We start from the raw sequence: 24,501 nt of genomic DNA, 5'->3' as shown, positions 1-24,501 counted from the left end.
AAATGAATAAAGCAAAAAGGAATCTGACAGTTAAGCGCCAGATAGGTGACTCCATCGGAATCTTCTCTAGTCAAAGCAAGCCAACGGGTGGGAAGAGCGGCCCTGCGAGCTGCATTCTGGGAAACGTAGTACCGGAGTGCGTGGAAACTAGGCGCTTCCTCTTGGGGATTCTGGGAAATGTAGTCCAGGAACCGTGAGTAGACCGAGGCACTTCCGCTCTCGGAAGGCGAGGTTGGGGCAGAGCTTCTGGCAGTTAGGTGAGTTAACTCCGCGTCCTGGCGCTCTCTCCGAACCTTCTTTGCCTTGGCGCGGGGCGAGCAGTGACTGGGTCTTCCCTCCTGAGTAAGGGAGCCCCGGCCAGCGGCAGAGGGCGGACGTGGAGGCGGCGGCGGCGAGCATCCGCTCAGCTGAGCCTCCCGAGTCGGGGGCGGGCTTGCGAGGTATTGGAGTTTGAGGGTCCCCTGCTCTCTCTGCTCCCCCAGGTCCTCCCTGGAGGACCCGACAGCCAGCTCTGCCTCCTGCTCTCGGTAAAATATTGGGCGAGTTCCTTGATCTCTTCTTACCTCAGTTTCCTCACGGCAAAAAAAAAAAAAAAAAAAAAGGGTTACTTCTTCCCAGTGGTGTTTTTATGAGATTTAAATGAGGTTGTATATAAGGAGCTTAAAAATAGTGCCTCGTGCATAGTAAAATGTTGGCTGCTAACCATAAATTCTGTTGTAAACCTCAGAAAGGCGCCCTGTTATGCGGAAGCTTCTGTGAGCCCGGGATGGGGTCGGAGCTCACTGATGATGCCTGGATGTGGGCTGTTGTTTCTGCACCTGGACCCTCTCTAGCCTCTGGGCTTCCGCGGACCCTGGAGCAAGTCCTCCGTGGAAACAGCCGTGCAATTGGAGAGAAAAATAGTATTAACAGCATGTATCTGAATAGCACGGAAACAGCGTGCCTCACTACACGGGTGGTGGGGCCTCAATCAGTGTGCAATGTTGTGTAATCAGCCCGTGTTGTTGATTTAAATGCAACAGGGTTTATCAGGCTGAGGTTTTTATTAGCCATTATTTACCTTCTTGCATATGGGAGAAGAAACTTTGTCCAGACCAGTGGTTCTCAACCTTCCTAATGCCGCGACCCTTTAATACAGTTCCTCATGTTGTGGTGGACCCCAATTTCATTGTTACAAATTGAACATAATGAAAGCATAGTGATTAATCACAAAAGCAATATGTAATTATGTATGTGTTTTCCGATGGTCTTAGGCGACCCCTGTGAAAGGGTCACAGGTTGAGAACCGCTGGTCTAGACTCTTCCAGCTTCATAACATTTGCAAGAAATTATACACGTTAGGAGAAGAAAATCCGTGGAAAACTTAACTGTCATTACTAACAAGGAATTATCTGTGAGACAACCAGTCAGAATTAGATTTTTCCGAGGGTAATGATAACTCATGGGGCAGAACAATCATCTCTGAATTCTGGGTTTCTTAAAAGAATGATTTTTTTGGAAAGTCACTTTGTGTCTTTTATTTTTTAATTTTTTTATCACATTCTTAAGGAGAGTTTTTTGAATCCGAAACGACTGCTTGTCTTTAGCTGCAAGAAACAGGGAATACCGGCGTTATTATTATCCCCACTTATAGGTGACTGGAATGAGGCGCAGAGAGACAAGTGACTTGCTCAAGATTTACACTGCTGATGAGTAGGAAGTAATACATAGACATGCCAGAATTTGAACCCAGGCATTTTGGCCCCATTAAGTTATACTGCCTGCCTGCCTGCCTGCCTTTCATTTCCTCCAATACCCAGGTTCAGGAATACTCTGGAATGTCAAGACGCACTTGGGGTAGGACTGTTTTAAGTAATGTTGGTGAACAGTGGCAGCTGGCTGGGGTCCAGGGGAAGCTGGAGTCAGCCCCTTTTCTCACTTAGCTTCCTGGTCACTGCCTCTGCCCGGAGAAGGGCACCACTTTGTGCTCCTGTGAAGGCCCTGTGGACTGGCAGCATCCGTAGCCTCTCTCTCACCATGTCTTTCCCTTCCCCAGCGTTGCCGTCCCAGAACTCTGCCTTTCCTCACAAGGAAGAGGAGAAAAATGATCAAGTTGCAGGTGAGTTGGGTCTGCCTTTCTGTTTCTTACAATGACATCTCATTTCACACATTTCCCGGGTCGGACACACTTTCTGCCTGGGAAGGGTAAAGGGAACCAAAGGCACTTGACAAATTGTTGTATGACAGGCTCTTGCTTTTTGCTTATTTCCAAATAATATCGTGAAAATTAATAGGTATTTTTTTTTACATTTTTAAAATTAAATCTTTATTGTTGACAGTATTACCTATGTCCCCTTTTTTCTCCCATTGACCCTTTATAGCCTACCCCAACCCCCGCCCCAGACCTCCACCACTCTATTGTCTATGTTCATGGGTTATGCATATATGCAGACAAGTTCTTTGGTTGATCTCTTCCCCTCACTCACCCACCCCTTCCTTCCCTCTGAGATTCGACAGTCTGTTCCAGGCTTCTATGTCTCTGAATCTGTTTTGTTCAACAGTTTATTTTGTTCATTAGATCCAGAAGTTTTTTTTATATATTTAGGTGCTCCTTGATTGGGTGCATATAGTATGTTTACCAGAGTTATATCCTCTTGTTGGATCGATCCCTTTTAGTATTATGTAGTGACCTTTATTGTCTCTTGTGATGGCCTTCATTTTGAAGTCTGTTTTGTCAGATATGAGTATTACCACCCCAGCTTTTTTTTCATTTCTATTTGCATGGAAACATTTTTTTCCATCCCTTCATTCTCATCCTGTTTGTCTTTTGTTCTGAGGTGGGTCTCTTGTAGACAGCCAATATTTGGGTCAGGTTTTCATATCCTTTTAGCTACCCTGTGTCTTTTGATTGGAGCATTTAATCCATTTACATTTAAGGTTATTATTGATAGGTAATTATTTATTGCCATTTTATTTATTTATTTTTAAATATATTTTTATTGATTGCAGAGGAAGGGGGAGAGAGATAGAAACATCAATGATGAAAGAGCATCATTTATTGGCTGCCTTCTGCATGCCCCCCTACTGGGGATCGAGCCCACAACTCCAGCATGTGCCCTTGACTAGAATCGAACCTGGGACCCTTCAGTCTACAGTCGGACGCTCTAATCACTGAGCAAAACTGGCTAGGGCTATTGCCATTTTAATTCTCTATGCCAATGATTCTCTTTCTGTTCTTCTCATTACAGCAGTCCCTTTAGCATTTCTTGCAGTGCTGGTTTGGTAGTGACAACCTCCTTTAGCCTTTTTTGCCTGGAAAGCTCTTTATTTCACCATCTATTTTGAATGATAGCCTTGCCGGATATAGTAATCTTGGTTTCAGATCTTTGCTTTTCATTACCTTGAATACTTCATGCCATTCCCTTCTGGCCTGTAGAGTTTCTGATGAGAAATCATCTGACAGTTTTATGGGAGCTCCTTTATAGATAACAAATTGCTTTTCTCTTGCTGCCTTTAAGATTCTCTCTTTGTCTTTAAATTTTGGCATTTTAATTATGATTGACAGGGGATGGGCCTGTTTGGGTTTTTCTTGCTTGGGACTCTCTGTGCCTCCTGAACTTGTGTGACATTTTCCTTCACCAGGTGAGGAAAGTTTTCTGCTGTTATTTCTTCAAACTCATTCTCTATCCCTTGCTCACTTCCCTCTCCTTGTGGCACTCCTATTATGTGAATATTGTTATGTTTCATGGTGTTCCACAGCTCCATTAAGCTGTCCTGTTTTTTAATTGTTTTTTTCATTTTGGTTCTCTGATTGAGTGATTTTTTTTTCTATCCTGTCTTCTAATTCACTGATCCAATCCTTGGCTTCTCCTAATCTGCTGTGTTTTCCTTCCACTGTGTTCCTGTTAGTGCTATGACATTCTTCATAGTTACTATCTTTTCTCATGCTGTTGAGCATCTTTGCCATCATTATTCTGAACTCTGTGATAAATTTCTTTTTAATGTTGAAAGTATTAGACATGGCCCCCTGTGTCCCCCATTGACCCCTTCTAGCCCACACCTGTCCTCTGCCCCAGGCTTTCACCAACCTATTGTCTGTGTCCATGGGTTATGCATATATGCATATAAGTTCTTTAGTTGATCACTTCCCACCCACCCACCCACCCTCCCCTGCCTTCCCTCTGAGATTCCACAGTCTGTTCTATGCTTCTATGTCTCTGGAACTATTTTGTTCATCAGTTTATTCTATTCATTAGATTCCACATATAAGTGAGATCATGTGATAGTTCTCTTTCTCTGACTGGCTTATTTCACTTAGCATAATACTCTCCAGGTCCGTCCATGCTGTCTCAAAAGGTAAGAGAACCTTCTTTTTTATTGCTGCATAATATTCCATGGTATAATTGTATCACAGCCTTTTTACCCACTCATCTACTGATGGGCACTTGGGCTGTTTCCAGTTCTTAGCTGTTGTAAGTTGTGTTGCTATGAACATAGGGTTGCATACATTCTTTCTGATTAGTGTTTTGGGTTTCTCAGAAGTGGAATCACTGGGTCAAATGGCAGTTCCATACTGAATTTTTTGAGGAAACTCTATACTGTTTTCCATAATGGCTGCACCAGTCTGCATTCCCACCAGCAGTGTACTAGGGTCCCCTTTTCTCCACATCCTCACCAACACTTGTCATTTGTTGATTTGTTTTAGGTAGTCAGTCTGATAGGTATGAGGTGATACCTCATTGTCATTTAAATTTGCATCTCTTTGATGATCAGTGACTTTGAGCATTTTTTCATATGTCTCTTGGTCATCTGTATGTCCGCTTTGGAGAAGTGTCTGTTTAGGTCCTTTGTCCATTTTGATAAATTTCTTATCTTTATTTCATTTAGCTCTTCTACTGGAGAATTCCGTTGTAATTTGAGGCTTGTTTTCTTGTCTCCCCATTTTGACTGCCTGTTTGGGTTTGTGACTCTATTAGATAGATCTGCTGTGTCTCCCAATCTGTAGTATAGGACAGTGTCAGATGCTCTTTCTGATTGGCCCAGCATACCCTGTTTGGAGCATTCAGCAATCCACAGCTTGTGGCTCCCTCTGTTGGGGCTGAGTGCCTTTGGAAAGGACCAAGTTCTGCTTTTTCTAGCCCCAGGCCCTGAATTAGACCAGGCAAAGACTCAAAGTCTCTAGAAAACTGCCTCTGCCTGCAGTCTGATTGTATTTGGTCTCAATTAGCCTCAGGCTGTCGACCACCGTGTGGGGCAAGAAGTTTTCCAACATGGTGGGGCAATCGCTTCTGCCTGCAGGCTTATTGTTATTCTCAGTCTCTCTCTCTTTTTTTTTTTAATATATTTTATTGATTTTTTACAGAGAGGAAGGGAGAGGGATAGAGAGTTAGAAACATCGATGAGAGAGAAACATCGATCAGCTGCCTCCTGCACACCTCCTACTGGGGATGTGCCTGCAACCAGCGTACATGTCCTTGACCGGAATCGAACCTGGGACCCTTCAGTATGCAGGCCGACGCTTTATCCACTGAGCCAAACTGGTTAGGGCTATTCTCAGTCTCTTAATGGGCCTCAGAAACTCCCCGGGGTGGGGCAAGGGTTTTCCAATAGGGTGGGGCAACTGCCTTCCCCCCCCGCCCCCCCCCCCCTCTTCCCAGGCAAAAACTGCCTGGATAGCAAAGGTCCCTCAGAGAAAGATGTCTTCTGCAGTGTGAGGGAATGACTCAGAATAGGAACCTGGGGTGTCTGCTTTCCAAGGTCTAACCACAGAACTCCCAACCCTGGCTTTTGCTCATACAGCTACAGTCCACTCTGTCCACCCTCTGCTGGAGCCCAAGGTGAGTGTACACAAAATTTTGTGCATTGGTCCTTTAAGAGGTGCCTGTATTTCCAGCCATCTCTCCTTGTCAGACATCATCCCTAAAGCTTTTCACAGCCAGATGTTCTGTGAGCACCTTTTTTGGTTCTGGCCCTCTGGACTGGGGAGCCCAGCTTGCAGTTTAGACTCCAGAATTCTCAATGGGAACCTCCAGAGCCAAGATATCTCTCTGGACGTTCAGCTGCTGTCTGTGGGAGCCCGGCCAGCCTTTCGCTCCTCTGCACTTCCTGCCAGTCTCCATGTGGTCTCCACTTTCTGTCCATGGTTATAGGGATCGCTCCAGCTAATCTTCAGTTGATTATTCAGGATAGTTTTTCTGTGTTTTAGTTGTAATTCCAGTTTCTTCCTGGGAGTGTGTCAGAGTAGCATCCACTTACTCAGCCGCCATTTTGGAATCTCCCAATAGGTATTTATTTTATTTTATTTTATTTTATTTTTTTAAAAATATATTTTATTGATTTATTACAGAGAGGAAGGGAGAGAGATAGAGAGTTAGAAACATTGATGAGCGAGAAACATCAATCAGCTGCCTCCTGCACATCTCCTACTGGGGATATGCCCGCAACCCAGGTACATGCCCTTGACCGGAATCGAACCTGGGACCTTTCAGTCCGCAGGCCGACGCTCTATCCACTGAGCCAAACCGGTTTCGGCAGGTATTTATTTCAAATAAAAAAAACAACTCCCACTCTATAAACACGTTTACTAATTTGTTGTTTATTTTTCCACATATCTTTTTCATTTGTATTTACACATATATATATTTGTAATCTCAGCTTACCATTTTGGATTTTTTCAAAGTTTAATTTTATATCACCTGTGACTTAAATGGCCACATCATTTTCCACCGTATACCTAAGTCAATGTAAGAAACATTCAAGCCTGTGAAGAATTTTTGTGTTTGAGCCGAACCTGTCAACAATTGCTGGGAAATAAAATCTCAACAGATTGAGAAAATGCTCTAGAGCAGTGGTTCTCAACCTTCTGGCCCTTTAAATACAGTTCCTCATGTGACCCAACCATAAAATTATTTTCGTTGCTACTTCATAACTGTAATGTTGCTACTGTTATGAATCGTAACATAAATATCTGATATGCAGGATGGTCTTAGGCGACCCCTGTGAAAGGGTCGTTCGACCGCCAAAGGGGTCGCGACCCACAGGTTGAGAACCGCTGCTCTAGAAAATGGCAGTTTTGCACCTTATTTTATACATTACAAGAAAAAGAGAAGATGTAAGTGGGTTACATGAAGCCACTGGTGACAGTTTAGGGAGGTGGGAGAAAGTAAAGTGGGAGGGGGGGCAGTGGGGGGAACCTCTGGGATTGGAAGTAAAATGATAGACACATACTTCTTTTACGTAGGTGGGTGCAGGATAGTTAACGGTCAGCAGTTAATAGCAGTGAGGGGATTTGTGGTGTCCGATCTGGTGCAGTGCCTGTGCTTTGACATTGCAAAGGTGTGTTATTGCAGATGCAAAAAGACAGTAGACAGGCTCAATTAAGGTAAAGATTGACTTTTGTCAGGGAAGATTCTAGCCTAGGACATGACTACCTGCCATAAACTGCTTTTAGTTAAAAAGTTTTAATTTTAGGGAGACCATCCTTTGTGGTTGCTTTCGGTCTCTGAGTTTTTAAGGCTGCCATGCAGGCCTCCCCTGAGCTTGTCAGGTTTAGTATGTTGCCTCTTTTTGTCTGCACCTAATATTTTCCTCTACTTTTGTGTTTTATGAATTTTACCATTTTAAAGTTGTTTGCAATGACAGTTTTCCAACATAAAACCTTTTTTCCCCAAACAGAATTTCTGAGAATTCCATTTTTTTTCCCCTCCTTAAAGTTGTAGGGACTGTTTTCTGATACATGGTGCCTCACATTTTGTGGGAAAAAATATCTAAAGTATATCTTGGTGCAACCAAGTCCAGATGATACTGAACTCAGAGAAAAGAATTTTAGTTTTCAAACAAGAAGAGCTACATTCTTTCTTTAATTCTAAGTTAAACCATGTATGCATTATAGTTAAGTTTCTGGGTTTTTTTCATTGACTTGTTAGTATATTTTAAAGAAGTACATCCTTGGTCTAGCAGCACCAGGGACTTGCCAGGCCTTTATTCTGTGGAATAGCTGTGTGAGGATATATATAGATGGTCTTGTTTGCATTTTATTTTTATTGATTGATTTTAGAGAGAGGAGGAGAGAGAGAAATCATTGATTTGTTGTTCCACTTATTTATGCATTTATTGGTTGATTCTCGTATCTGCCCTGATTGGGGATTGAACCTGCAACCTTAGTGTATTGGGGGGTAGGGGGGAGCACTCTAGCCAACTGACCTACCTGGCCAGGGTTTATTCGTATTTTAACATAAACAGATTTGTGAACATTCACATACCTACTGAAGTCCACGCAGACCCCGGCTGACACCTGTTAACCTAAAAATAAAAGGCCAAAGTGAGAGGCAGCAAACTTTCGTTTGAGATCCAAAAGAAATAGGTATTGGGGAAGCAGAGATTCAGGCAGAATCCCAGATATTGTTCCCATTAGGAGACCAAGGGAAGGGATATTTATGAGAAAGGAAGGGGAATAATTACACGAATAGAAGGAGGGAGTTTCTATGGGTGTTAATAAGCTAAGGAGAGATGTCTGCAGGTGCAGACAGGAGAACGCAGTGATACTAATTGTAGAGTGTCTGGGCTGGCCAGTTAGTTCAGGTGTTAGAGTGTAGTCCCGATACACCGAGGTTTCCAGTTCAATCCCCAGTCAGGGCACGTATAAGAAGCAACTAATGAATGTATAAATAAGTGGAACAAATCGACGCTTCTCTCTCTCAAATCAATAAAAAATAAAAAAGAATGTCTGCTTTCCTGCTAGCTTTGCCAACAGATGTTGAGATACAGTGCTGCGTCTGGCCCAGCGCAAAGGTTATGTTGCCTCCTGTAACATCCCAAAGGCTTGAGAAGCAAAACTTACAAAGCAGTTCCTCTGATGGCTGCTCCGATTCCATTCTGAAGTGGATCTGTTTAAGTTATTTTTACACACTAAAGGTTCAGTTACCTGAGCCAGGAGTTTCAGGAATCCAGCTAAGGTAAATGGAGAGACGCAGGCGAAACGAGACTGCTTTATCGAGGGCCCGAGGCCACGCTGCCTGGATACCTGGCATGCCTGGTGGATGACGGACTCCAAAAATAGCATTGCCCCTCCCTTGGGGCAGCTTTCTTAGCACCTGTCTCTTCCCCACATGTGTCAACGGGTTCTTCAGTACACAGATGCTCAGAACTCCAGTCAAATGAAATACAGAGATGAGCAAAGTCTTTAGATACATAATTTTAATTTCCATAAAGAAAAATGCCATAGGCCGGCTGGAGTATCTCAGTTGGTTGAGCATCGTCCTGTGCACCGGTTTGATTCCAGGTCAGGGCACTTACTCAGTTCACAGGTTCGAGCCCTGCTTGGGGCATATATATGGAAGGCAACCAGTAGATGTTTCTCACATTGATGCTTCTCTCTCTCTCTCTCTCCATCCCCACTCCTCCCTCTCTCTCCATTCCTTCTGTAAGCATGTTCTCGGGTGAGGGTTAAAAAAGAATAAAAGCCCGGCCAGTGTGGCTCAGTGGTTGAGCATTGACCCATGAATGAGGAGGTCACCCCATGAATCAGGAGGTCACAGTTCAATTCCCTGTCAGGGCACATGCCTGGGTTGTGGGATCCATCCCCAATAGGGGCCGTGCAGGAGGCAGCCAATCGATTTTCTCTCTCATCAGTGTTTCTCTCTCTCTCTCCCTCTCCCTTCCTCTCTCTGAAATCAGTTTTTGAAGATATGAAGAAAAAGTAAAATGACATACACAAAGTTATGAGACAAATAGGAAATAGTGGTGGGGGTGAAGCTGAGGATTTATGAACGCAAGAAAAAGGCTTAATGTTCGCAATAGGAATCTTCCTGATGCATGAGGATATGAGCAAATGAAGTGAACAGGCAATATGTAAAAAACATGCCCAAAGATGGTTTTTTTAAAAAATTGTTTTCAAGAACCGGTTTGGCTCAGTGGATAGAGCATCGGCCTGCGGACTCAAGGGTCCCGGGTTCGATTCCGGTCAAGGGCATGTACCTTGGTTGCGGGCACATCCCCAGTGGGGGGCATGCAGGAGGTAGCTGATCGATGTTTCTCTCTCATCGGTGTTTCTGGCTCTCTATCCCTCTCCCTCCCTCTCTGTAAAAAATCAATGAAATATATTTTTAAAAAAATTGATTTCAGAGAGGAAGGGAAGGATAGAAACATCAATGATGAGAGAGAATCATCAATTGGCTACCTCCTGCACACCCCCCACTGGGTATGGAGCCCACAACCCAGGCATGTGCCCTTGACTGGAATTGAACCCAGCACCCTTCAGTCTGCAGGCTATCCACTGAGCCAAACCAGCTAGGGCCAAAAATAATCTTTTAAAAAGTTAAATAAATGGGAATTTTTAAAAAGAACTGTTTTTACCGTTGACTAAAAAAATAAGATAATGTTGAGTTTTGGCTGGAGTATGGAGAATCAGAGCTCTTTTAATCTCTCAAAGGAAAAGTTAATTGGGATAATTGCATTATACTAGCAAAACAAAGGTGCATATTTTTTGGCAATACAATGGCCACTTCTTGGAACTGATCCTAAGGCAGCGGTTCTCAACCTGTGGGTCGCGACCCCTTTGGCGGTCGAAAGACCCTTTCACAGGGGTCGCCTAAGACCATCCTGCATATCAGATATTTACATGACGATTCATAACAGTAACAACATTACAGTTCTGAAGTAACAACGAAAATAATTTTATGGTTGGGTCACAACATGAGGAACTGTATTTAAAGGGCCAGAAGGTTGAGAACCACTGACCTAAGGGAAGACCAGACCAGCTGGCTGAGATCTATGTAAAAATATGTTGTGTGCAGCATTATCAATCATTTAAAATTTTACATTATTGCATTATTTGGTTATTTGGTGTGGTTAAATATATTATAGATCATCACTTTTATGAAACACCTGGCAGCCCTGACTACTGATAGTAATAATAGTGATGGCTGACATTTATTGTGTACTTCACATGTGTCGGGTACCGTCCTAAATCCTGTACATGTCCTCATGAATCCTTTCCAGTGCCCTGTGATGTCCTGGTATACACATGAGGAAACTGAGAAGTTAGGTGACTTGTCCAAGGTGACAGGGCTAGTAGTGGACAGAGCCTTGGAGTGTGAACTGAGGCAGTTCGTCTCCAGAGCCTGTGCCCTTAACCTTGCCAGGAATACTGCTGCTGTTGGCAGACCCAGCATGTTCCCACGGACAGAGAATGCGTTACATACCTGCTCCAGAGGGGTCCTGGAAGCCTGTGCGACTGGCAGACATTGACGAAATGGTGGTATACCCAGGGAGAGGAGGAGATAGGCTCTATTACGTACTGTTGGATCTAAATTAACTCAGTTCCGTACAACATCTGGCACTGCCAGTCTAATTGTAAAACGTGTATGCCATGATTTAACAGTGACTGTTCTAGAGGCTTTATTTATTTATTTATTATTGATTTGGGGGGGCGGAGAAAGAGAGAAAGAAACATCAACTTGTTCCACTTACTTATCTACTCACTGGTTAATTCTTTCTTTTTTTTAAATATATTTTATTGATTTCTTACAGAGAGGAAGGGAGAAGGATAGAGAGTTAGAAACATGGATGAGAGAGAAACATCAATCAGCTGCCCCCTGCACACTCCCTACTGGGTATGTGTCTGCAACCAAAGTACATGCCTTTGACTGGAATCGAACCTGGGACCTTTGAGTCCGCAGGCTGACACTCTATCCATTGAGCCAAACCGGTCAGGGCACTGGTTGATTCTTGTATGTGCCTTGACCAGGGATTGAACCTGCAACCTTGGCTTTTTGGGGTGATGCTCTAACCAACTGAGCTACCCGGCCTGGGCTCTAGAGGCTTCATTTAAGGACATAAAGGGCACCGTGTTAAATGTGCACAAGATTTTTTTATGTTTCTCTTAGTTTCTTCCTCTCCCTCCCTTTATGGTGTGATTGTGGAAAGGGAGGAGGAGAAACTCTACTAAAATGAGTTCTGGGTCCCGTAGAGTCTGGAACACGTCCTACATATCTCCTCCACCTTCTCAGTGCTGCCCTCCTCCCAGATGTGAAACAGAGGTTACATGTGTTCGGTGTTGTAGGAGCCGGTGACGTTCCAGGACGTGGCTGTGGTCTTCAGCGAGGAGGAGCTGGGGCTGCTGGACTCTGTCCAGAGGAAGCTGTACCGAGACGTGACCCTGGAGAACTTCCGGAACCTGGTCTCAGTGGGTGAGGACGGGTGCCCTCTGTAACGTGGCTTCGTCCATTGAGCAGGGTTTCTCAGTTGACACTGTTGACACTGTGGGCCAGGTAATTGTTGTGGGGACTGTCTGTGCATTGTAGGATGTTTGCTAGCATCCCTGGCCTCTGCCCACTACTTCACGGCTTCAGGACCCCGCAGAGACCAGTTCTCCAGTCTATTAGGAACGTAGAGACAAGAGGTTTCTAGTCTTTGTTCCAAGGCAAACACTTGTCTTTTGTAAATTAACTATAAATGAACAGTTGAGCTTATCTGTACCTGGCTCCTTATTCCACATATCTTTTTTTAAATCCTTACCAGAGGACATGTTTTTATTGATTTTAGAGAGAGAAGAAGCAAGAGGGAGAGAGGAGAGAAACATTGGTTGCACCCTCCCACCCCCGTATGCACAGTCTTGGTAATGCCCTGACTAAGAATCGAACCCGTACAGGACGACACTCCACCAGCCAGGGCTCATATATCTTTTATTAAACCTGTGGGTCATGACCCACTGCTGAGTCATGAAATTAATTTAGTAAGTTGCATCAAAATGTTTGATAAACACTCTGTTGGAGGAGGGGTAGAGCCTTCCATCATAGGATTGGAACCCCAATTTGTTTTAGTACTTTTTACCTTTAATGTCCCACTTAAATCTTGTCTTTTCACAGGGCATCTCTTCTCTAAACCAGATGTGATATCCCAGTTGGAGAGAGAGGAGCAGCTTTGGATGACGGAGATACAACGTCAAAGAGGTGGGCATTCAGCAGAGAATTGTGCAGCCAGAGTCCTTGAAGGTAAGAGCCCATTATTCTGTCTCTCTTCTGGGTGATCTGTTCTCCACAAGGCGACCTGAGAGACCCTTTGAAAACACCAGTCACAGACCCTGGCCAGGTAGCTCAGTTGGTTAGAGCATCGTCCGGAAACACCAAGGCCGTGGGTTCAATCCCAGGTCAGAGCATATGTAAGAATCAGCCCATGAAAGTCTACATGAGTGGAAGAACAAATTGATGTCCCTCTCTCTCTCTCTCTGTCTCTCTCTAAAATCAATAAATAAAAAACAAACATCAGTCACATTCTGTCTCTCCTCTGCTTCACAGCCTCCACTGGCTTTCCGTTTCCCTCCAAACAGCACCCAACGTATTGAAGGGGCCAGGAAGGCCCTGTCATGTCGGCCCATTCACCTGGCTGTACCACTGTACATTTTTCTCCTTTCATTTCCCTCCCTTTGATGCTGCCAGCTTGACTTGTTCCTGACATTTGGCGATTATGCTTCTGCATCAGGGTCTTTTACTTCCTTTTCTCTGGCTGGAATGCTGCTTTCCCATAAACCTCCAACCACTCTCTTACTCACTCACGTCTCTGCTCAGAAGCCATTTCATCCAAGTCCTTCTGTGACCACTCACTTCCCGTGTTCCACCCTGGCCGGTGTGACTCAGCTGGTTGAGTGTCGTCCTCCCAGTTCAATTCCCAGTCAGGACACATACCCCGGTTGTTGGTTCGATCCCCAGACTGGGAAGCAACCTATTGATGTCTCTCACACCGATGTTTCTCTCTCTCCCTCTCCCTTCCTGTCTCTCAAATCAATAAAAATATATTTTAAAAATAAAATACTGTCTTCTCTTTACTCTCCACATCCTTAACTCACCTAAGCCATTAGTTGGACATCCCCCGAAGGCTTCTGGACTGCCAGGGGAATGTCTGACTGCCAGTTTAGGCCCCTGGGGGAGCGGGCCTAACCCGTCAGTCGGACATCCCCCAAGGGGTCCGGGACTGCAAGAGTGCGCAGGCCAGGCTGAGGGACCCCCTGAGTGCATGAATTTTCGTGCACTAGGCCTCTAGTTGTACTATAATTACCTACACTATTCAGTATAAGAACATGCTGTGCAGGTTAGTGGCATAGGAGCAATAGGCTATACCATACAGCCTAGCTAGATTCCTGTAAGTGCACTCTGTGATGTTTATATAATGACATACCCATCTCTCAAAATATATCCCTTTAAGTGATGCCTGACTCTGGGTGTGTGTGTGTGTGTGTGTGTGTGTGTGTGTGTGTGTGTGTGTGTGTGTTTTCCGTTTACTTTGGTTTAATGTGCTCTTGTTTTTCTAGTTTCTTGGAGACCTGTGTTGCGTATAAATGTCCCTTTAAGTACTCTTTTAGTAGCAAGTCACAAATTCATTATCATTTAGTTCAAAATGCCCTTTATAATGTCTCTTTGTTTTGTGATGAGGTTTATTTAGTAGTGTCTTCATTCTGATTTAATTCAGTTGTGGTTAGAGCATAATTTGTATGACTTGAGACCTTTTGCAATTGTTACAACTCGTTTCTTGATCCAGAATATGGTATCTTTTGGAATAGGTTCCATGTGCACCTGAAAAGAGTGTTATCTGATGTTGGTTGATAGTATTGTTCAAGTTTTCTATATCTTCACTCAGTTTCTACTTATTTTGCTATTTATTGAGAAAGTGAATTTGAACACCAATTCCAGGTGTGCAAGTTATACAGTGAAGGACTGTAGTTGAGGCATATATTTAGCTGATTTGTGTAGGTACTACTCTGAATCAGTAGCTATAGCTGAAGAGGAGACTTTTAATTTACCATTTTTATAGGCAAGAAAATCAGTTTCTCCTTTTCTGAAAACTCCCAGGGATGTTTTTATGTTGCTCTGCAGCTGGCTGATATCGACCTCCTACCCTATTAGACCTGTAGTTCTAAATGAATCTCATCAATGCTCAGCCTGAGGTGGTACCAAATTTAATGCCATTTTAAGTGTGGCTTTTTCTCAGTTGGATGCTCTCTTGTTTGCTCTGACCGTTTTTCAGGAATCTCGCAGTTGTTTTTGCTGGTCTCGAGTGGTTTTATATTTCAGTGGGGGAACAAGGACTGGGGGCTTCCCAGCCCGCTTTCTTGCTGATGTCACTATCTGTCCTTGATTTTTTCAGGAGGCAGGAATGAAAATGAGATGGAGACTCTTGGTGAAGCGGGAGGAAGGTGCCTTTCTTTGGGAGAGCTCTCCTGCTGGCAAATCAGGAGACATGTTGTGAGTAAATTAACGAAAAGTCAAGTCTCCATGCTACATGTTCAAGAAAAGAGTTCTCAGCTCCCCAAACAACTTAATTCCCCCGGTCAGGTGGGGGCAGGAATCTCTATTCAGGAAGACAGCTGTGTAATGAGTCCTACAGAGGATCATTCCAGTATTAATGAAAGTCAAGCGTTTACAACAGGGAGAGCTCAGAATTCTCGGAGTAACATATACCTGAACGAGACACAGAATTATCAGAGAAGTTGTAAGCAGATGCCAGTGAAAAACAAGTTATGTATATTTGCTCCATGTGCTAACATCTTCAGTTGTAATTCACACCACCATGATGATGATATAGTACACAAAAGAGAGAAAGCTCACAGCAACAAAGATTGTGGTGAAGATATCTCAAATGTATCATCTCTTGCCCAGCTCAGTATAATCTACACGGGACAGAAAACCTACCAGTGTAGTGAATGTGGAAAAGTATTCAGCGATAGCTCCAGACTTGAAGTTCATCAGCAGTCACACTTGGCAAAGAAGTCCCTTAACTGTAGTACACGTGAGAATACCAGTTATAGCTCAGCCATTCCCCTTCAACAATACGTTCACGCAAGAAAAAAACGTTATTGGTGTCATGAGTGTGGAAAGTGTTTTAGTCAGAGCTCAAATCTGCAAACTCATCAGAGAGTCCACACAGGGGAGAAACCCTATTCATGCGTAGAGTGTGGGAAGAGCTTTAATCAGACCTCACATCTGTACGCTCACTTGCCTATTCACACAGGAGAGAAGCCCTATCGATGCCAAAGTTGTGGGAAGGGCTTCAGTCGTAGCACAGATCTTAATATTCACTGCAGAGTCCACACTGGAGAGAAACCTTACAAATGCGAGATTTGCGGAAAGGGCTTCACACAGAGATCACATCTTCAGGCCCACGAAAGAATCCACACGGGAGAGAAACCATATAAATGTGCAGATTGTGGTAAACGCTTCAGTTGTAGCTCAAATCTTCACACCCATCAGAGAGTCCACACTGAGGAGAAGCCGTACAGGTGCGATGAGTGTGGGAAGTGCTTTAGTTTGAGCTTCAATCTTCACAGTCACCAACGAGTCCACACGGGAGAGAAACCATATAAATGTGAAGAGTGCGGGAAAGGTTTTAGCTCAGCCTCAAGTTTCCAGAGCCATCAGCGGGTTCACACGGGAGAGAAACCGTTTCGATGCAATGTGTGTGGCAAAGGCTTCAGTCAGAGTTCATATTTTCAAGCCCATCAGAGAGTCCACACTGGAGAGAAACCCTACAAATGTGAGGTGTGTGGGAAGCGCTTCAACTGGAGCTTGAATCTTCACAATCACCAGAGAGTCCACACAGGAGAGAAGCCCTACAAATGTGAAGAGTGTGGGAAGGGCTTCAGCCAGGCCTCAAATCTCCAAGCTCATCAGAGTGTCCACACTGGGGAAAAACCATTCAAATGTGACGCGTGTCAGAAGCGATTCAGCCAGTCTTCACATCTTCAGGCCCACCAGAGAGTGCACACCGGAGAGAAGCCCTATAAATGCGATACCTGCGGTAAGGCCTTCAGCCAGCGGTCAAATCTTCAAGTCCATCAGATCATTCACACCGGGGAGAAGCCATTTAAATGTGAGCAGTGTGGGAAGGAATTCAGCTGGAGTGCTGGGCTCAGTGCTCATCAGCGGGTCCACACCGGAGAGAAGCCCTACACGTGTCAGCAGTGCGGTAAGGGCTTCAGTCAGGCCTCCCATTTCCACACACATCAGAGGGTCCACACTGGAGAGAGGCCTTACATATGTGACGTATGTTGTAAGGGCTTCAGCCAGAGATCGCATCTTGTATATCATCAGAGAATCCACACTGGAGGGGACCTGTAGGCATGCGAGGTGCGACATGGCCTGTAGTTTGAGTTCACATCTTGGTCCCCATGAGAGAGTCTGTGCTGGTGAACGTGGAAAGCTCCTTCAGAACTCAGGAGCCTCGAGGAATGGCCGCGGGAAAGCAGCTCTATAAGACGTGACTCAACAACGCAGTTGGGGGGATGAATTCTTTGTAAACGTCAGATTTCACATGAGAGAAACTGGTTTCATAAAATGGTAAATGGTTACACCAGAGTTTTCAATGTCCCGGTTCCGAAGAACACAACAGAAGGATCGTACATTTCATTGGAGTCACCCAGAAGAGGGCGTATGAATGGAGATTATGTGCAGCACTCGAACAAAAGTATATGTGGCAGATTTGACGGACAAATAAAATTTAAGCCAACTACAATGTAACCTCCATGTAATAGAGGTGTTTTTCACCACTACCGGTATGTCTACCTTGTAGAACTGCTTGGCTTGTATGAGGTGCCCATCAATTACTGAACAAAGTAGAGAAAACCACTATAATGACAAGTATTTGAAAATTCTAGTCAGTTCCCTACCTTAAATTCATAACAGCATATGCAAAAAGAATCCTGTAATGCTGCCATCCACAGTAACACAAATTAATTTCAACAAGACTTCTGAATGGCTCCCATCCCCCATTCAGCCTCAGTTTTTTGTACAGTGTATTATCTGTCTGTACAGTATAATACTTAATCATTGGTTTGTATTTTATAGACTGAAAAGTACTGGTTTTTATTAATCTATTAACATGATACTGAATTTATACAATTATAAATTTTGATCCCTAATTCATTAGGGTACAGTTTTACTGTAACTCTTTGAAAATGTTAAAAGTAGTTACTAATGACAGAAAGTTTTGGTGAACTTGAACTGTGAGTAATCGGTTTCTTCTCATTTTCATGCAAACTTAGGTCAAAGTGCCTATGCTTAGCTCTTCATCCATCGTAACTTTTAAGGCAGGGGCCTTGGTAGATTTCATGGACATCACTTTGTCACATTCCACCCTCATTCTTCCTGCTAAAATGGGGAGGGGGAAGCAGGATAAGAAAGTTTTTTTAAATTTTTATTGAAATTTCACTAACTGTAACAGTTTAGGTAAATTGTCATTTTCACAGCATTCCATGTTCAATGCTTTCTCGGTCGAAGTGGACAACATTAGCTGGTCAGTACGTATCAAAATATCCTTTGACCCACCTACCCTAGCACTAGAGGTTTTGCTTAGGGGACTATAGAAAAAGCTAGATCATACACAACGATGTTTATACTGAATTCAATAAAAGGAAATAAGTATCTGTAAAATATTTAAATTTTGTTTGAATATTATACAGGCACGAAAAATGTGGTGGGGTGGTGGTCTCTTCTTGAAGTTACAACATGCTGGACCCCTATAATTCACAAAGGATTTCCTGCTCAACATACTCATGTCTGAGAGCTGCACACTGAAATGAGGGGACACACCTGAGTGAACCGTGGAGATGGTGCGAGGGGAGGGGGGGCGAAGGCCAGGGACAGAAGCTGTGCCCAGTCTAGCACTTGCTGAAGCCCCCAGTAGACACAATGGCATTCAAGGACGGGGGTCAACTCCCACTGGGCAAACCAGAGGGGCAGGGACAACGATGGGGCCTGGGGGGCTGGCACACATTGAGACTGGACACAGGGTCAAGATCAGAGAAGCAGTGCAGAGGGTGTAGCGCCCCACAGCCTGCTAGCACCACCAGACAGAGGACTTCAGACATGAAAACCCACCCACCCCACCCCCGTGGCCTGCTGGGTAGACAGAGTGCTGAAAACTTTCCATCCAAGGGGTCTGTCCTCACTGTGGCTAAACAGTGTCCTAGGAAGGACAGAGCTGCGGATGTGTGATCCTTCTTCTCCTGCCAACCCCTCCCCCACCCGTCAAGGTGCAGACTGGGGGGGCGGGGGGCAGCCTGGTCCACTCAGTGTGGCTCTGCCAGTGGCTTCGGCCTAACAGGAAGGCAGTGCTGGGAATACACAGGAGGCCCAAAGCCCCAAACTTCAATCCACAGGAGTGGTGGGTTGTCACCTTAGAATGAGGTGACTCGATTGTAAAAGGACACCCCCTCCTCAGGGAGGACGGGGCTTGTTCCATGGCAGAGCCAACACGCCCACAGGGATCCCAGAAGCCCCAGCAGAGCAAGTAAGAGAAAAAAAAGCTGTGCTTCAGCACCACCTCCTGGAATAGAAACTTCTTCCTATCAGCCTATACACTGAAGTGTAAAATCCTTAAAGTTTCATTCCCACAAATGTCCAGGCAGAGAAATAATTCAGCACAATGAGAACATGGTACCTCCACCCTGGCCGGCTACCTCAGTTGGTTAGAGCATTGTCTCAGTACGCCAAGCAGCAGGTGGGATTCCCGGTCAGGATACGGATGAGAACCAACCAATGAATGCAAAATTAGGGGGACAACATTTCTCTCCCCTCCCCCTCCCTATCACATCAATAAACATCCTCAAGTGGTGTTTACAAATAATAAACAATACGGAGATTTCCACAATACGGATATAATACGTTAATCCTCACCAGAGTATATGTTTACTGGTTTTAGAGAGAGCGAACGATTGAGAGAGAAAAACATTGATATGAGAGAAATGGATTGCTTGTCTCCTGTATGTGCCCCAAGCAGGGATCGAACCTGCAACCTTTTGGTGTACGGGACAACACTCCAACCAGCGGAGCTGCCCGGCCAGGGCTAGAATCCATATTTTTTAAGTGAAACAATTGTATGTGGTTTACAGGGGAAGCTTTAATTATGATACAGGTAGGCAAGGCTACAGACCCTCCCCTCCTCTCCTGTTACAGCCCACACTCAGCCTACAGCCCACACTCAGCCTACAGCCCACACTCAGCCAACAGCCCACACTCACAGCCCATAGCCCTCACAGCCCACACAGCCAACAGCCCACACTCAGCTCACAGCCCACACTCACAGCCCCTTTTCCCTCAGCCAGTGACAAGGGCGGATCAGAACAGAATTTCCAGGATGACCTGCTGCTCTCCCCACACTGGTGGCATTATTGGAACAAATGCTCAGATATGATTCAGCCCTATCTGTGCTTCATTTCACTCAAGTAGTGACAGGCAGCCTCGGACCCAGTGTCTAGTATCAAAACTGGTGAAAGTATTGATTATAAGCCATCATCAATCACAAGACCACCAGGAGGTGGTTGTCTCTTTGTCAATCATCAGTACCTGAGTTATAGTATAAAAAAAGTACTGTAACAGGTCTGTTAGCAGAGATTAATCTGTGCAAAATTGCTGGGTCTTCTGTTCCCCTCCAACCCAGTCTTCCTGTAGGTAAATTACCTTACGATAAACTGTCATATTCTGTGGAGGTGCCTGCTTCGTTTGTCATTCCGGAGGCACTCACTCATTCCCGTGGCCGTAACACCTTTGCCCACTATCAGACATCATGGGAACATTTATCAAAGGCAAGCTGAGGCTATTAGAAAAATGCAAATTAAAGCTATAAGATACCACTACCCAACCAGCAGAATAGATAAAATTTAAAAATACTGACAATACTGCCCTGGCCTGGCGGCTCAGTGGGGTGGGGCGCCATCCCACACACTGAAAAGTGGCCGGCACGTGCCTGGGTGGCGGTTTCGATCCCTGGTCAGGGCACGCACGGGAGGATTGATGTTTCTCTCACATCGATGTTTCTCTCTCTTCTTTCCCCCGTCCTCCTTCTAAAAATCAATAGAAACATATCTTTGGGTGAGGATTAAGAAATAAAAATGCTGACAATATCAAGTGCTAGTGAGAATGGGGAGCAACTGCATCTCTTACAAGTTACTGGTAGGAGAGAAAACGGTACAGTCACTCTTCTAGAAGAGTTGGGGAGTCTTTTTAAAAACTAAACATACAACCACCATATGACCTGGACATCGTGCTCCCGGGAATTCATCCTGTAGAAATGAAAATGTATCCACACAAAAGCCTATAGACAGATGTTCACAGCAGCTCTATTTATAACAGGCAAAATTCTAGGAAGAGAGAACATATTCAGTGGTTAGGGTTGGAGGAAGGATCTGACTAGTACAGAGGAGGGACACAGGTGGGCCAGTTCTGCATTCTGACTACAGTCAGTTACCAGAATCTATACAAATCTATACAAGGGATATGATTTCATAGTCTCTCTCTCTCTCTCTCTCTCTCTCTCTCTCTCTCTCTCTCTCTCTCTCTCTCACACACACACACACACACACACACACACACACTGCATGCAAACACTGATGAAAATATGCAACTACCATCTGACCTTCTGACTCAGCATTTGAACTTCTGGGCATGCATCCCAGAGAAAAGGAAACCTATGTCCACACAAAAACCTACACACATGCGCACAGCAGCTTTATCTGCAGTAGCCAAAAATATAATCACACGAATGTCCTTCAACAGGTAAGTGACTAATCAAATCGTGACACATACATACCATAAAATACTACTCAGTAATTAGATGGGCAAACTAAACACAATTTGGATGAATAGCCAGGGAATTTTGAGGCATGGGGGCGGGGGGTGGGGGTGGGGAGCCAATTCCAAAAGGTGTAATGTGGTAAGTTTCTATTTATGTAACATTCCAGAAATGACAAAATCATAGAAATGGACAACAGATCAATGGTCCTAACAGGTTAGGGTTGGGGTGAGGGAGCGGCAGGAAGGTAAGTGTGGTTACAAATGGGCAAGAATTGTCAATATCTGTTCATTGACTGTTGTAGTGGGTAAATGAATCTACGCAGGTGATAAAATTGTATAGCACTTAATTCACAACTGAGTACCAGTAAAACTAAAGAAATGTGATGAAGGTCAGTGGGTTGTATAAATGCCAATGCCTTGCTTGTACTATACCATCGCTTTGCAATGTGTTACCATTTGGAGAAAGCGGACAAAGTGTACACGATGTATGTCTTTATTATGTCTTACAACTGCGTGTCAACCTAAATTATCTCAATAGAAATTTCAATTAAAAGATGGGTGAAAGCAAAAAAAGATTTGTAGTTTAGTTGATAATATTGTGTCAATGCCAATTTCCTGGTTTTAAAACCAGAAATGTACAATGGTGTGAAGGGTACTTGTGAGCACATTGTTTTTTGCAATGTCGTGTGTCTTAAAGTACTAAGAAAAGTCAAAATGGTTATATTAATATAAGACATAGTAAACTTCAGAGTAAAGAAAATTACCAATGATAAAAGGGTACATTATATAATGATACAGGATCAATTCATTAAGTGAACACAATTCTAAATGAATAAACACCTAACAATAGAATTTCAAAATAGTTAAAAGAAAAAGCTGGTGAATCTGAAAGGAGAAATAGACAAATCCACAATTACATATGGAAACCTCAGTATTCTTCTTTCAGGAATATACAGAATTATTAGGCAGAATATTAGCAAAGATACAGAAGAACTGAACTATGCCATCAACCAACTGGATATAATTTAATTGACATTTATGTAGAATATTCCACCTGGCGACAATGAAAATGACAACAGAACAGACATTCTTTTGAAGGACACATGTAACAGTCACCAAGATAGATCACACTCCTGGGTCATAAACAAACCTCAATAAATTTAAAATAATTAAAATCATATAACATATTTTCAGAGCACAAAAGAATTAAACTAGAAACAAATAACAGAAAGAAAACAGAAGCATCTCTAAACATTGGAAATTAAACAAAATACTTGTAAATAACCCATGGATCAAAGATGCTGTTTCAAGGGAAATTAGAAAAATATGTTAAAGAAAACAGCCCTGGGATAGCTCAGTTGGTTTGAGTGCTGTCCCCATACACCAAGGTTGTGTGTCTACATGGTCGAGACATACACAGGAGTCAACCAGTGAGTGCATGGATAGGTGGAACAACAAATTGATCTCTCTCACTCTTAATAAATAAAAAAATTTTAAAAAGAAAATATAATAAAATTTGTACAGTGCAGCTAAGCAGTGGCTTATAGCATTAGATGCTTCTATTAGAAATGAAGATAGGACTCAAGTCAAAAGAACAAATATCAATGAGAAAAATCAAACTGAAAACTGTGTTGTTTTTCTCAAGAAGATCAATGAACTTGATAAACCTCTACCAAGAATGGCAAAGAAAAAAAGAGAAAAATAAAAATCGGGAATGAGAGAGAGGCTATCACAACAGACACTACAGACATTAAAAGGATATTAAGGTAATAATATGAAAAACGCTGTACATATAAATCAACAACTTAGATGAAAGGAATCAATTCCTCCAAAACCCAACACCAACCTTTACCTAAAATAAAATAGATAATCTAAATAGTCCTTAAGTATGAAATACATTGAAGCCATAGTTTAAAAAACACTTCAAAACAATATGCACACTCAGATGGCTGTACTAGTAAATTCTACAAATATTTAAATAAGAAATAACACCAGTTAGCTACATAATCTCTCCTTGAAAACAGGAGACACTTCCCAACTCATTAGATGAAGCTAGCATTCCCCTGATACCAAAATCTAAGAGTATAAAATACAAAACATCACAGATCAATATCCCTCATGAACAAAATTAGTAAGAGAAATCCAGCAATCTGTAAAAATAATAATATACCATAATCACGTACGGTTTATCTCATGAATGAAAAGCTGGCTCAATATTTGGAAATGAATCAGTTCAGTAATCCACTACGTCAGCGATCTTCAACCGGTGTGCCACAGAACTTTTAAATCATGCAATACCTGACTATTTAGTCAGGGACACTGACCTCTTTTCCCTCAGACTGTAAAATTAAAAAAAAAAAAAATGACAACAGCCGCTCAGTGTGAAGGAATCAAAATTATACTTTTTTTTGTCAGATTGGCAAAAAAAAAAAAAAAAAAAGTAACGTTTTTGGTGTATTGCAGAATTTTAGTAATTAGCTTTTGTGTGCCACGAAATGAAAAAGGTTGAAAACTGCTCTACTATTATTAACTGTCTAAAACAAGGGATGGCAAACGATAGCCAGTGGACCAAATTTAGCCAGCTGTTTTTTAAGGCCTGCAGGCACAATCACTCTGAGCCATGGAGACCAAGCCAGGGTATCTTTTTTACCCTTGTTGCCCTCCCGACTCCCAGACCTGCCTCCCTGGCTGGCAGTTGTGTCTGAGTGTGAGAAATGCTCACCTGTCCAAATTAAAACAATGGACTCAGAGACAGAAGTATGGCGAAAATGAGACCTTTAATATGTTCTCAGAGCGGGTGTCTGTGGGCAGGAGGCACATAGGGAGTAGCGATCACAGGCTATTTATCCCTTAGGTGCAGGAGTCCTCCTCCAGTTCCGCATTGGCCGAGGACTCTGGGGTTACTAGTTTCCTGATACATTGCCTCGGTCTTATTGTCTCCTATGGGTTATTTTTGACAAAT

General features: G+C 43.5%; 2 protein-coding genes across 7 annotated transcripts in view; one reads left to right on the top strand and one right to left on the bottom strand.

The window, feature by feature from the left end:
- Window positions 1–200: 200 nt before the first annotated feature.
- LOC118674305 (zinc finger protein 235-like) lies at window positions 201–21,620 on the top strand. Of its 6 annotated transcripts, none has more exons than XM_036345900.1 (5): window positions 201–257; window positions 2,036–2,098; window positions 12,041–12,167; window positions 12,846–12,971; window positions 15,118–21,620. In XM_036345900.1, the coding sequence occupies exons 2-5, from the start codon at window positions 2,084–2,086 to the stop codon at window positions 17,085–17,087; spliced, it is 2,238 nt and encodes a 745-aa protein (XP_036201793.1). In that variant the 5' UTR covers window positions 201–257; window positions 2,036–2,083; the 3' UTR covers window positions 17,088–21,620. The 6 variants fall into 6 exon arrangements, 5 of the variants coding, with proteins under 5 accessions (XP_036201793.1, XP_036201797.1, XP_036201795.1 ...); XM_036345902.1 differs by lacking the exon at window positions 201–257 and adding an exon at window positions 266–440; XR_004973615.1 differs by lacking the exon at window positions 15,118–21,620 and having other exon boundaries at window positions 12,041–12,248; window positions 12,846–12,965.
- LOC118674306 (zinc finger protein 233-like) overlaps window positions 15,474–24,501 on the bottom strand; it is a 26,073-nt gene continuing 17,045 nt past the window's right edge. The window contains exon 4 of the mRNA XM_036345906.1: window positions 15,474–18,116. Within this exon, the coding sequence (XP_036201799.1) occupies window positions 18,007–18,116 (110 nt within the window). The 3' untranslated portion in view covers window positions 15,474–18,006. The remainder of the gene's footprint in view (window positions 18,117–24,501) is intronic.

This window comes from Myotis myotis, unplaced genomic scaffold (assembly GCF_014108235.1).
Source record: "Myotis myotis isolate mMyoMyo1 unplaced genomic scaffold, mMyoMyo1.p scaffold_m19_p_19, whole genome shotgun sequence".
Classification (NCBI taxonomy): Eukaryota; Metazoa; Chordata; class Mammalia; order Chiroptera; family Vespertilionidae; genus Myotis; species Myotis myotis.
Note: the sequence above shows the minus strand (reverse complement) of the source record. Positions and strands in the feature narration are given on the sequence as shown.

Coding starts and splice junctions, on each gene's coding strand:
- LOC118674305 (XM_036345900.1), top strand. Junction 12,168..12,845: donor CCGGAACCTGGTCTCAGTGG/GTGAGGACGGGT, acceptor GTCTTTTCACAG/GGCATCTCTTCTCTAAACCA. Junction 12,972..15,117: donor TGCAGCCAGAGTCCTTGAAG/GTAAGAGCCCAT, acceptor TGATTTTTTCAG/GAGGCAGGAATGAAAATGAG.